The 14,190-nt window shown below is 41.5% G+C and overlaps 1 protein-coding gene across 5 annotated transcripts in view; it reads right to left on the reverse strand.

The window, feature by feature from the left end:
• Positions 1–14,190, reverse strand: part of ABCC4 (ATP binding cassette subfamily C member 4) — a 276,355-nt gene that overhangs the window by 203,775 nt on the left and 58,390 nt on the right. For 4 of the 5 annotated variants that reach the window (XR_005202632.1, XM_017543557.2, XM_037743897.1 and 1 more), the window contains one exon: positions 12,111–12,335. The exons of the other annotated variant lie outside the window; for it this stretch is intronic. Coding sequence is in view for 3 of the 4 variants with exons in the window: in XM_017543557.2 (XP_017399046.1) it covers positions 12,111–12,335 (225 nt within the window). In the remaining variant the exon portion in view is untranslated. The remainder of the gene's footprint in view (positions 1–12,110; positions 12,336–14,190) is intronic. 5 annotated transcript variants of the gene reach the window in all.

The raw sequence follows: 14,190 nt of genomic DNA on the forward strand, positions 1-14,190 counted from the left end.
AAAAAAAAAAAAAAAAAAAAAAAAAAGTGGGGAGCGGGGGGGCCCAATAAACACTTTAAAGCTGTAATACTGAAATGAGAAAGAAAAGGAAAAAAAAAATCACTGGCTGGGCTTACTAGCAGTTTAAAGACAATAGAGAAGATTGAACAAAAGTATAAAAGACTGATTGTCCTATAGGAAAATCTCAAACAGTTTAATATAGACATAAGAGGAGTACAATTAAAAAAAGAATGTGAGAATAAGTAAAAAAAAAAAATTAAGATATAATGGTTAAATATTTCCTAAACTATAAAAAAACAAAACAAAAAAACAAAGATCCAAGAAGCTCAGCAAACTCCGAGAAGCATAAATACCAAGCGAATTAAATCTAGGATCATTATCAATATTCTAAAAAATCAGTATCAAAGAGAAAAACAACAACAACAACAAAAAAATAGAAACATTACATACAAGGTAAGAAAGATACAAAAGATGGCTAACTTCTTATCAGAAACAATGAAAGCCAGGTGACAATGAACAACACCTTTGAGGGGAGAGGGGCAGATACCACCATCATCCAGAATGCAACATCCAGCAACCATGTACTTCAAAAGAAAAAAAATTCAGATTAAAGAACAAAATGAGAGAATTCATCACCCACAGAGCTATACTATATGAAATGTCGGCCAGGTAAAGTGACTCACACCTGTAAGCCCAGCAATTTGGGAGGCCAAGTCAGGCAGATCACTTGAGGTTAGGAGTTCAAGACCAGCCTGGGCAACATGGCAAAACCCCATGTCTACTAAAAATACAAAAATTAGCCAGTTGTGGTGCCACACACCTATAATTCCAGCTACTCAGGAGGCTGAGGCAGGAGAATCACTTGAACCCAGGAGGTGGAGGTTGCAGTGAGCCAAGATCACACCGCTGCATTCCAGTGTGGGTGACAGAGTCAGACTCTGTCTCAGAAAAACAAAAAGAAAAGAAAATAAATAAATACTAATAGATGTTTTACATGCTGAAAAGAAATTATACCAAATGGAAACCTAGAGCTAAGGGAAGGAATGAAGAGCACCAGGAACGGTAATTCAATGGGTAATTTAAAACCTAGTTTTTTTGTCTTCTTTTAAATTGTGGACAGACAACTGACAGTTAAAGCATAAATACTGTATGGTGGTGAAGGTGAGGGAATAGTAAATACAAATAAACCTTAAGCACAAATGAATCCAATAAGAAACTTGAAATACAAGTGAATCCAGTAAGTCAGAATGCAAAAAGTTCATGACCAAAGAGAAAAAGAAATGAACTCTCATTAACTGGAGATTTTAACTTCTCTCCCTTCTTCTCTCCCTCTCCTCCGCTCTCTCTCTCTCTCTCTCTCTCACACACACACACAGAGTATATTTGTTTCTATCCAAAGGCGTGATTATCTAAACAGATACCCTAAGGAATCAACCAAAAATTACTGCAACTTAACACACTGTAGCAAGGTTTCAGGAAACAAAGCAAAAATACAAAACTTAATGGTATTTCTATATACTAATAACAAATAGTGAAAATTTTAAAAAATGATTTATGACCAGGCGCAATGGTTCACTCCTGTAATCCCAGCACTTTGGGAGGCCAAGGTGGGTGGATCACCTGAGGTCAGGAGTTTGAGACCAGCCTGGCCAATGTAGTAAAATCCCATCTCTACTAAAAATACAAAACTTAGCCAGGTGTGGTGGCACAAATCTGTAATCTCAGCTACTCAGGAGGCTGAGGAGGAGGTTGCAGTGAGCTGAGATCACGCCACCACACTCCAGCTTGGGCAACAGAGCGAGACTCTGTCTCAAAATAAAAGTAAAATAAATAAACAAACACCCTTTATAACAGTACAAATGCTACTTTGAATTACAGCATACTTTTTTAAATGCTAAGGAATAAAAATATAACAAAAGATCTTTAAGACCTCTTTCCTAACAATTACAAGGACAGTTAAAGATCTAAGGTTTGGCATGAGCCTCATGCCTGTAATCCCAACACTTTGGCAGGCCAGACTGGGAGGATCCGTTGAGTTCAGGAGTTCAAGACCATCCTGGGCAACATAGTCAGACTCCATCTCTACTTAAAAAAAAAGAAGTTGGCCAGGCGTGGTGGCTCACACCTGTAATCTCAGCACCTTTGGGAGGCCAAGGCAGGTGGATCATGAGGTCAAGAGATGGAGACCATCCTGGACAATGTGGTGAAATCCCATCTCTATTTAAAAAATACAAAAATTAATTGGGCGTGGTGGTGTGTGCTGGTAGTCTCAGCTACTCAGGAGGCTGAGGCAGGAAAATCACTTCAGCCCAGAAGGAGGAAGTTGCAGTGAGTCGAGATCACACCACTGCCCTCCAGCCTGGTGACAGTGTGAGACTCTGTCTCAAAAAAAAAAAAAGTTTAAAAAGATCTAGAAAAATGAGGAATAGGTAAATACACCGTTTTCTTACACTGGAAATCTAAATAATGTTAAGATTTTTTAGAAATCTTATAACGTTTAGGTCCACATCTAAATAATGTTAAGGCCCACTCTGTCTAAGTCCTATAAATTCAATGCAATTCCAACGGATAACCCAACAGTTTCCTGTAAAACTTGCAAAGCTGATTCTAAAATCTGTGTGAAAATGCAAGAGAATTAGAATAACCAAAACAATCATAAAAAAAAAACAGGTTGGGAAACTTTCGCTATTTGATTTATAACGCTATAGTAATTAAGATAATTTGCTATGAAGAAAGGATAGATTCTATCCACCTGACTATTAACGTAAAACAAAAGAAAATATAGATCAACAAAACAGAATAGAAGATCAAGAAACAGAGTTACACATAAACGGCCATTTAATCTACAACACTGTCTCCAACTTAATTCAATGGGGAAAGAGTAGTCTTCAACAAGTTCTTATCAGGAAACTGGCTCTAAGAAGTGAATGCACTTCTGTAAGATTTTACAGCTTAGAAGATGACAACACTGGCCGGGTACGGTGGCTCACGCCTGTAATCCCAGCACTTTGGGAGGCCAAGGCAGGCAGATCACGAGGTCAGGAGATCAAGACCAGCCTGGCCAACATGGAGAAACCCCATCTCTACTAAAAAACTACAAAAATTAGCTGGGTGTGGTGATGCATGCCTGTAATCTCAGCTACTTGGGGGCTGAGGCAGAAGAATTGCTTGAACCTGGGAGGCGAAGATTGCAGTGAGCCGAGATCGCATCATTGCACTCCAGCCTGGGAAACAAGAAAAAAAAAAAAAAAAAAGACAACACTGAGATATGAACCCAGGTCTGACTGCTCTGAGTCCATGACTACTCTCAGAGTGCACACCTGCCAACCTCTACACTTGCCAATCCGCCACTACAAGACTTCAAGGAGTCTTCTACAAAGTGCCTGGACACCTGACTCAACACCTGGGCTCTCCTGCGTATGAGATTCCCAGACAAGATGGTAGGACACTCGGGGCTAATAAATGGCTACCATCCTTAAGGTTTGGACCTACAAGTCCAAAGGAGTCATTCACCAATGAGGGGGATTAAACCTGCAACCCATGCCGGGTGCAGTGGCTCATGCCTGTAATCCTAGTACTTTGGGAGGCCGAGGCAGGCAGATTGCCTGAGCTCAGGAGTTCGAGACCAGCCTGGACACTAAGATAAAGTCCTGCCTCTACTAAAATACAAAAAATTAGCCAGGCTTGGCAGCGTGCAGCTGGGCAGTAGTCCCAGCTACTCGGGAGGCTAAGGCAGGAGAATTGCTTGAACCTGGGAGGCAGAGATTGCAGTGAGCCGAGATTGCGCCACTGTACTCCAGCCTGGGTGACAGAGTGAGACTCCATCTCGAAAAAAAAAAAACAAATCTGCAACCCATATGCTATCTCTGTGAACTGGAAGGTCTTAGTTATAAAGCATAAAATTAAGCTGAACATGTATTTGAGGCCTGTTAGTATCACAAAGGAGCTTTTAAAATTTCCCCATAGCAATTAAATCAGAATGTTTAGGGGAAGAGTCCAGGCACCAGTGTTATTTAAAAAATTTCCCCTTGTGAATACAACAAAGAGCAGTTTGAGGAACACTGAACTAAAGCATTTTCTTCCAGTTTGCACCCACACCCCAGTGAAGGAAATAAAATTATCAGGTGGTGGGACGCATCTGACACTCATAATTCTCCAGCAGCAGGAAATTTCCTCTTGGAAAAATCCAAACAAAACAAGTCCTCCCTCCTGAACTTGCTTTCTTAGCTCAAACTCCAAGCTATGGAAAGTTAACACGGCTCCTCTTAGCTATTCCCTAGCAAACTAGAAGACGGACAAATTGTCCCTTGATGAGATTAATGTCTCACAAAATGCCCAGGTAAGATTCAAGTTCACATCAGAAGTAAAACCAAAAAACGGGAGAGAAAAGTTTTTGAAATAAAACTTTTAATGTATTATAGACAGTGTAAGAAGCACTACTGGTTCATTCTTATTTTGTCAGAAGCTTAGAAAATGCCTTAGAAGAGGAAGTCTAACCAAAGAATAACACGTGTCCAGGGCGATAACTCTACTTCCATACACACCACGGTTTCACTTTGACTACACTCTCAAGAGGCTCCCTACACATCTTCAGAAAGGAAACGTTATCTACAGACTCATAAGCAAAAGATTAGCTTGAGCCATATGATATTGCTGGTTTTGTAAAAAGACTCAAAGGAGTTGAATATATGTTTTTTTTTTTTTAAGACAGTCTTGCTCTGGAGTACAGTGGCATGGATCTCAGCTCACTGCAACCTCTGCCTCCTGGGTTCAAGCAATTCTCAAGCCTCACCCACTCGAGTAGATGCCATCACAGTAGAGATGGGGTTTCACCATGTTGGTCAGGCTGGTCTCGAACTCCTGGCCTCAAGTGATCCGCCCACATTGGCCTCTCAAAGTGTTGGGATTACAGGTGTGAACCACCACACCTGGCCCTGAATATCTATAATTTCATATTATTCAGTCTACATATAAAGCAATATAGAGTCCACAGTGAAATAAAATAAGCTTTAAATAAAAACAAAGTTCTGTTTTAAAACTATGAACACAACACCGCATGGTTCAGACGCTGACAAAATTTCCTATCAATTGTCTTTCCACATCCACTGAGAAAATCCAGAGGGAGGGACAAGAAGACTGGGATGCAAGTGGAGAGCTACAGAGGGCTGCAATCTTCTCACCATCAGCACAGCATGGTGCATTTAATTTTTTAAATTCAGGTTCTACTTATGGCACAGGGCGGCGGACATGACCCAGGAAAGGTGCACAAGCCCTGCCTCTCTGTGCATTATGGGAGGGCGCCTTCTACTTCCTACTCAGTTTACGGTAGAAGAGGCTGTCTGCTGCTCTGACCACTGACCTGAAAATATACCTGACCTGCTGCAATGCCAGGAAAAGAGAAGGAAAAGATTAAGGCTGGGCACAGTGGCGCATACCTGTAATCCCAGAACTTTGAGAGGTCAAGGCAGGCAGATCACTTGAGGTCAGAAGTTCGAGACTAGCCTGGCCAACATGGTGAAACTTCGTCTCTGCTAAAAATACAAAAATTAGCTGGGCATGGTGGCACATGCCTGTAATCCCAGCTACTTGGGAAGCGGAGGCATGAGAATCGCTTGAACCTGGGAGGTGGACGTTGCAGTGAGCTAAGATCACGCCACTGCACTCCAGCCTGGGTGACAGAGCAAAATTCCATCTGGAAAAAAAAAAAAAAAGCCCGCCAGTCACGGTGGCTCACACCTGTAATCCCAGCACTTTGGGAGGCCAAGGCAGGTGGATCTTGAGGTCAGGAGATTAAAACCATCTTGATGAACACAGTGAAACCCCATTGCCACTAAAAATATAAAAAAATTAGCTGGGTGTAGTGACACGCACCTATAGTCCCAGCTACTCAGGAGGCTGAGGCAGGAAAATAGCTTGAACTCGGGAGGCAGAGGTTGCAATGAGCTGAGATAGCGCCACTGCACTCCAGCCTGGGTGAAAGAGTGAGACTCCATCTCAAAAAAAAGTTAGGCATGGTGGCTCACACCCAAAATCCTAGCACTCTGGGATGCCAAGGCAGGAGGATCCCCTGAACCCAGGAGTTCAAGACCAGCCTGGGCAACACAGAAAGACCCTGTCTAGAAGAAAAGAAGAAACAAGAAGGAGGAGGAGGAGGGGAAAGGGGAAGGGAGAGGGGAAGGAAGGGAAGGAGGAAGAGGAGGAAGAGGAGGAAGAGGAGGAAGAGGAGGAGGAGGAGGAGGAGGAGGAGGAGGAGGAGGAGGAGGAAATGGTCAAGAGGAGAGGGTTCTCAAATGAAAGGATTAAAAGAAACAGGAAACCTTCCCCCAGAAAGATGAAGAGTACCTGATAATATGAACTCTAGATGGAGTATCCAAGGGAATACATACATGTATTCCTGGCATATCCGGGGAATACATTCCCTCAATACAGGGACTATGCATTTTCCCCCAAGTTACAGAATTCTAAAAAAGGAACCACACAGTATCACTTAAATGGTTAAACAATACACTTAGGATAACTACAAACATTTCTCAAAACAGAAAACTATAGAAAGCACCCCTTTGAGATACACTGCACACATATATTCCATATTTTCTTCTAGGACAGATCTATAACAAATGATGAAGGGAAACTTGAAAGTCTGCAGGAACTCAACACACCTTAGAAGGTGGAACATGAAGGACAGACAGATACTTTACCTCAAACTATCCTGCGGAGTAACTCTAAAGAGAGAGAGTGAAGACAGGCAGTTTTATGCAGAATAAAAAGTTTCACCACACTTACTCAATTACAGGCTCATGCCTGTAATCCCAGAACTTTGAGAGGCTTAGGCAAGCAGATCACAAGGTCAGTAGTTTGAGATTAGCCTGGCCAATACGGTAAAACCTCATCTCTATTAAAAATACAAAAATTACCTAGGCATGGTGGCGGGTGCCTGTAATCCCAGCTACTCGGGAGGCTGAGGCAGGAGAATCACTTGAACCCGGGAAGCAGAGGTTGCAGTCAGCCAAGATCATGCCACTGCACTCCAGTCTGGGCAACAGGGCAAGTCTCAAAAATAAAAATTGAAAGAATTAAAAATAAAAGCTAGGACTCAAGGAGATAGCTGTACATTCGTGTTCACAGCAGCATTGTTCACAATAGCTAAAAGGCAGAAATAATCCAAATGTCCAGTGACAGATGAATTGATAAACAAAATGTGGCATATCCAAGCAGTGGAATATTATTCAGCCTTTCAAAGGAATTCAATTTCTGTCATATAATACAGCACAGATAATCCCTGAAGACATTGTGCTACATGAAGTGAGCCAGACACAAAATAACAAATGCTGTATGATTCTACTTCACTGAAATATCCAGAGTCATCAAATTTACAGAGCTGGAGAACAGAAGGGTAATGGGTGTGGTGAGAGGATAGCGGGGAATCAGTGTCTAATGAGCACAGAGTTTCCATCTGGGAAGATGAACAAATTCTGTCCATGGATGGTGGGGTTGGGAGGCACAATGATGTGAATGTACTTAATGCCAAAGAACTACTGAACACTTAAAAAGAGTTAAAATAGGTTGGGCGTGGTGGCTCATGCCTGTAATCCCAGCACTTTGGGAGGCCAAGGTGGGCAGATCACCTGAGGTTGGGAGCTTGAGACCAGCCTGACCAACAGGGAGAAACCCCATCTCTAATAAAAATACAAAAAAGTCAGCTGAGCATGGTGGCGCATGCCTGTAAACCCAGCTACTTGGGAGACTGAGGCAGGAGAATCACTTGAACCTGGGATGCAGAGGTTGCAGTGAGCCAAGATCATGCCACTGCACTCCAGCCTGGGCAATAGAACAAGATGCCTTCTCAAAAAAAAAAAAAAAAAAAAAAAAAAAAAAAAGTCAATTTTATGTTACACATATTTTACTACAATAAGAAGAAAAATTCCAAATTTTTAGACAACAGATGCTAGAGAGGATATGGAGAAATAGGAACACTTTTACACTGCTGGTGGGAGTGTAAATTAGTTCAGCCATTGTGGAAGACAGTGTGGCGATTCCTCAAGGACCTAGAAATAGAAATTCCATTTGACCCAGCAATCCCTTTACTGGGTATATATCCAAAGGATTATAAATTGTTCTATTATAAGGACACATGCACACGTATGTTCACTGCACACTGTTTACAATAGCAAAGACCTGGAACCAACCCAAATGTCCATCCATGACAGATGGGACAAGGAAAATGTAGTACATATACACCATGGAATACTATGCAGCCATAAAAAATGATGAGTTCCTGTCCTTTGTAGGGACATGGATGAATCTGGAAACTGTCATTCTCAGCAAATTGACACAAGAACAGAAAATCAAACACCACATGTTCACACTCATAGGCAGGTGTTGAACAATGAGAACACATGGACACGGGGAGGGGAGCATCACACAGTGGGGTCTGTTGCGGGGACTCGGGGAGGGACAGCGGGGGTGGGTGGGGAGGTTGGGGAGGGATAACATGGGGAGAAATGGCAGATATAGGTGACGAGGGGATGGAGGCAGCAAACCACATTGCCATGTGTATACCTATGCAACAATCCTGCACGATCTGCACATGTGCCCCAGAACCTAAAGTACAATTTTAAAAAAGAAAAATTAATGATTAAAAGCCTAAAGTAATTTTACCAAAGCTGTGAAAAAGTAAATAAACGACAAGTCATTTTCATACATCCCACAAGTTCATTCAGTACCAAATGATGACGATGGGCTCAGCAGTCATTCCATTTGCAACACCAACCTGATTTCTGCCAGACTAGAAATTAGGATGTGGGGCCTCAGTGGAAACTCCCAGCATCACAGAGGGACCTTTCAGAGCCATGCTGCAGAGCCAGCCTCTGCCCCGGGGAAGCAGCCCATGTGTGAGGAAGAAGTGTCTTTATTTCTTCACCTGGGCATGTTTGCAGATGCAAGGCAGGACAAGTCTTTCCCATGTTTCTGAGATTTCAGGTTAAGTCTTACAGTTTAACCCAAGTCATTTTTGACTTCGTAAAGAGACAATGCTTCTAAGGTAATCAAGCTGGCAAATTAATACCTTTGGGAGATGTTTACATATAGGTAAGCAAATTTGCCAAGTTAGATCAGATTTCCCAAAGGCTACTTTCCAAAGCATTAGTGGAAAAGAGGAAGAAAAACAGGTGAACAGTATCTCACTTGTACAAAGAGCTGTATTTTACTGAATGACTACTTCAAACTGGACTTTGGTGTAGGGTGCTTTTAAAGTTTGCAAGTGGAGTGTTAGTGAAATTTTTATAAATTTATTAGAAGTATGATCTTGAAAGACAAAAATCTAGCTAATTTATAGAAAAACCTAAGTATTTTTCTTTTAAACGGTAAAAGAGAGTACAAGAGAATAGCAAAGATAATGATGATGATGATGATGGTGGTGGTGATGGCAGTGGTGACGCTGGTAACGACGGTGATGACCCCTTCACTAGTGTGTACAAGCCTTGTTGTCATTTTCACGTCAAACACAAGGAATCTGGGCATACCTGTTATACTCCACCATAGATAACAAGACATGAGGCCTCCAGGATTCACAGAATTCCAAGACTGACGCCCCCATGTCAAAGGAAGATCGGGGGAGGACACCTGATGGAGCTCTGGACAAGTGACAATGAGGTAAAAGAAGAATACTTCAAATTTAAATGGCTTAGTTTTATCTTTAAATAGGTATTAAAAATAAAAGGCCCAGGACAAGGAGATATCCAGGACAGATTTAATGACAAGTTCTTTAGCTCCTGATGCTAGCATCTCTATGGCAACTTCTTTGTAAAGCAGCCAGAAATCCTACTCCTTCTGTAACAGTTAAGACCAGGGAAAACTACAGTATGATTTATGGCATATCTCAATATAAAATGTACAAATAAAATAAGAACATATCAAATCAGGTCTTATTATTACTGCCCTGATGAGAAAGAAAATACAGTCAGCCCTCCATATGCAGGGGTTCTGCATCCTGGATTCAACCAACCTGGGGTTGAAAATATTCGAGGGAAACAACATAGGTGATTGTGTCTGTACTGAACATGCACAGAATTTTTTTCTCGTCACTATTCCCTAAACATTTATTTATAATACCTAATACAATGTATATTTACATTATACAATGTACAATTATATAATGTACAATTTACAATATATAATGTATATTTACATTGTATTAGGTATTATAAGTAAACCAGAGATGATTTAAAGTACATGGGAGTGCATCCGTTATAAAAACAACAAAATCATGTCCTTTGCAGCCACATGGATGCAGCTGGAAACCATTATCCTAAGCAAATTAACGCCAGAACCAAAAACCAAATGCCAGATGTTCTCACTTACAAGTGGGAGGTAATCATTGGGTACAGACGGACATAAAAAGATGGCAACAACAGACACAGAAGACTACTAGAGTGGGGAGAGAGGGATGGGGCAAGGGCTGAAAAACTACCTATGGGTACTACACTCACAGCCTGGGGGTCACGATCATTCACACCCCAAACCTCGGCATCACACCACACACCCACGGAACAAACTTGCACATATGCCTCTGATTCTAAAATAAAAGTTGAAATTATTTTAAATAAATAAATAAATACAGGTATTGATGGACTTACGACCTATGCAACTTACGACCATTCCACTTTACGACCACAATTGCTAGCCACGACTGCTCTGCGTCTGGCAGCGCAAACATTGCCCAGCTTGGCGTACGACAGTGCGGACCAGCTTCCGGCAGCACTACCATCTCCGCGTGCATATAGCCTACTCAACTTACGACCAAATCGTGTTACGACCGGTCTGTCAGACCCAATCATGGTCGTAAGTCGAGCACTAGCTGTTAAGTAAATAAAATGCCATATATAGAAGGATGTGAATAGGTTATATGCAAATACCATGTCACTTTACATGAGGGACTTAAGCATCCTCCCATTTCTTGTATCCTCAAGAGGTCCTGTAACTGATCCCCCAAGAATACCAATGGACAACTGATTAATGTAAAAACTTACTTTGAGTCTGGGTGCGATCACTCACACCTGTAATCCCAACACTTTGGGAGACCAAGGTGGGCAGATCACTTGAGGTCAGGAGTTCGAGACCACCCTGGCCAACAAGGTGAAAACCCGTCTCTACTAAAAATACAAAAATCAGCCAGGTGTGGTGGTGCATGCCTCTAGTCCCAGCTACTTGGAAGCCTGAGGCACGAGAATTTCTTGAACTTGAGAGGCGGAGGCTGCAGCCAATCGAGATCACACCACTGCACTCCAGTCTGGGTGACAGAGTGAGACTCTGTCTCAAAAAAAAAAGAAAAAAAGAAAAACTTACTTTGAATGAAAACCAACATAAAATAGAGACACTATAAGTCCTCTCCAAAATTGTGAAATACAATAAAAAATTCAAGGTGTTATCCCAAACACCCAACTATTTTTTTACAAACCATTGAAAACAACCACAACTAGATTTAGAATATAAAGAAAGCCTGTATTTGATGTGGATTCCCTTTACATTTTTCTTCAGTTAAGAAAATTATATTGAATATGACCAAATGGTTCCTTTTAAAAATATAAGAATTCACTTTCTCAAATATATTCTTTTCTTGTAGATTTAACTTCATAGATCCAATTTCACTGAAGTTGACTTCTGAGTACAACTGTGATGTAAGTGAAGGTTTTAATGAACAGCAACAAAAATTTCCATGAATCCAACTGTGAGATTGAGGTAAAGAAACACTGAAAACCAATTTGATATTTTTAATTAGACTTCATTATAAATTTAGTGTTCTACAGCAGCCTGTTATCAAAGGCAGCCGTGCCCTGACAGCAGTGGAAAACTTTCATTATACACCAGAAACATTTTGCATAAAGAAAAAGAACACTGGCCTGATGCAAATAGCAAAATTCTCTAGTAAGGTGTAAACGATTCTATTTACAGAAGTTTTCCCCTTTTTTTCTTTTTTTAGAGACAGGGTCTTGCTCTGTCACCCAGGCTGGAGTGCAGTGGCTATTTGTGCAATATTTAATTCATATAAAACTTTCCCAGAATGCATCTGATGCTTCAGGTGAGGTACACGTTTAATGCTAAATGTCACTTACCTTCCGATAAATCATATGGCACATGGCTACTCGTAACCTCATCCCAGCACACTGAACATGATAAAAATATAAGTGGTGCAGTATAGCCAAAATAAGCGTGCAAAAAGTCAGCACCGCAGCATAGGCGTACGCTTTGTGCAAAGCCACAGAGTCCGTGGGATCATACTTTTCAAAATAATTAATAATTTTTCCCAAAAATATGGGCTGGATTACTTTGGTACTTTCCTAAAAGAAGAAAAAGAAAAGCCTTTAATTAGACATATAGACCACACCATTTTTTCTTTTTTCTTTTTCTTTTTTCAGACGGGGCTTTGCTCTGTCACCCATGCTGGAGTGCAGTGGCACCATCCCAGCTCACAGCAGCCTCGAACTCCCTGACTCAAGCACCCCTCACACCTCAGCCTTCCACGTAGCTGAGACTACAAGTGTACACTACCATGTCCAGCTAATTTTTTGTTTAAGAGACAGGATCTCACTATGTTGCCCAGGCTGGTCTTGAACTCCTAGGCTCAAGTGATGCTCCTACCTCAGCCTCCCAAAGTGCTGGGATTACAGATGTGAGTCACCACACCCAAGCTCATTTTTTCTTATCACAAGCGTTACTTTTATATTTTCAAAATTCAACATTCATCATTAATCTAAAAGAAAAGCAGAACTGCTTTCTTCTTTAAGACAAGGTGATAGAAGTTTTAACCTGAAGCCAAAATTCTAATTTCAAAGTCAATAATGTTTTAGTACATTGTTCTTGGTACACTGTGGGTGCTCAGTATGACAAACAGTGCTTTAAAGCATACTTGGCAAACTACCAAATTAAGTCTTGGCCCAAGGTGAATAAGGAGAAAAGCGGCCCAAGAGGAAAAAAGAATTTGCTTACATAGGGGCACCCCAGCTCTCACCCACTTCTTCTGTACTCTTGACATCATGGCACACGGGAAAGTTGAGAAGGCTCGTGCACAGGAGGCCACCACTCTTGCCACCTTCTTCACCATTAAGAGCCTTTATGAACTGAGATATTGGCGCAAACCCAGATCAGAAAATCAAACTCTCCAATTCTTCCCAATCTGAACTCTACGTGTCAGTAGATCTAAGACAACCAAGTCCAGCTTCAGTTGGAGTAGAGAAAAGAACCAGGCTTGGGAGGATTCCAGGCTCTTGGTCCCACGGGACATTGCTTCAATGTTTCTGCCCCCTACAAGCTCAGATGTGCCCAGAAGAACTGCCATCTTAGCTCAGGTAGTGCAGAGTCAAAAATTAAACACTGCAGAAATTAAGCTCAAAGGTAATATCATCAGTGGGTCTCTATATCAGCCATACTTTGAAGATCCTGGTTTTGAAAAAATATTAATAATCAGCTATTCCCTGAGGCAAAATTAAAATCCCACACAAATGAGCTGGGAGGCATGGGAGGCATGGGGGCTTACCTTCTGCACAAGACAGAGGGAATGAAATTTTAATCCCCAAGACTAAAGGCAACGAAACAGCAGAATGCAGCTTGAGCCACGGTTTGAAGTAAGCAAAGAGCTTTCCTTTCCTCTCCCTGCCACATGACCACTTCATCCCATAACCTACTTCCTCCCTCTAGAACCTCTTGTAAGGGACCCTTACCCTTCATCAAAGAAAACCAAACACTCATTGCAAATCCAAGTCACCAAAAGTGAACATGTAGGCCTTTGACATCATTTCCTCTTGACTTCTCCAAAGACAAAATGCAAAAAGTTTGAAAATCTTTCAAGATTTTGACTTTGAAACAAAACTTTTCCTTTTAAGCAATCTCTCCTTCTTAACAAAGACACGATAAACACCTGACAGGTTTGCTATCGATAGCTGTTTTTTATCTGAAGTGAGGTAAGAAGAATCAATAAAAAACAAAAACAGGCAGAGCATGGTGGCTCATACCTGTGATCCCAGCAGTTTGGGAGGCCGAGATGGACACATCACCTGAGGTCAGAAGTTCGAGACCAGCCTGGCTAAAATGGAGAAACCCCATCTCTACCAAAAATACAAATTTAGCTGGGCATAGTGGCACGTGCCTGCAATCCCAGCTACTCAGGAAGCTAAAGCAGGAGAATTGCTTGAACCC

Source organism: Cebus imitator, unplaced genomic scaffold, assembly GCF_001604975.1.
Source record: "Cebus imitator isolate Cc_AM_T3 unplaced genomic scaffold, Cebus_imitator-1.0 Scaffold158, whole genome shotgun sequence".
Lineage (NCBI taxonomy): Eukaryota > Metazoa > Chordata > Mammalia > Primates > Cebidae > Cebus > Cebus imitator.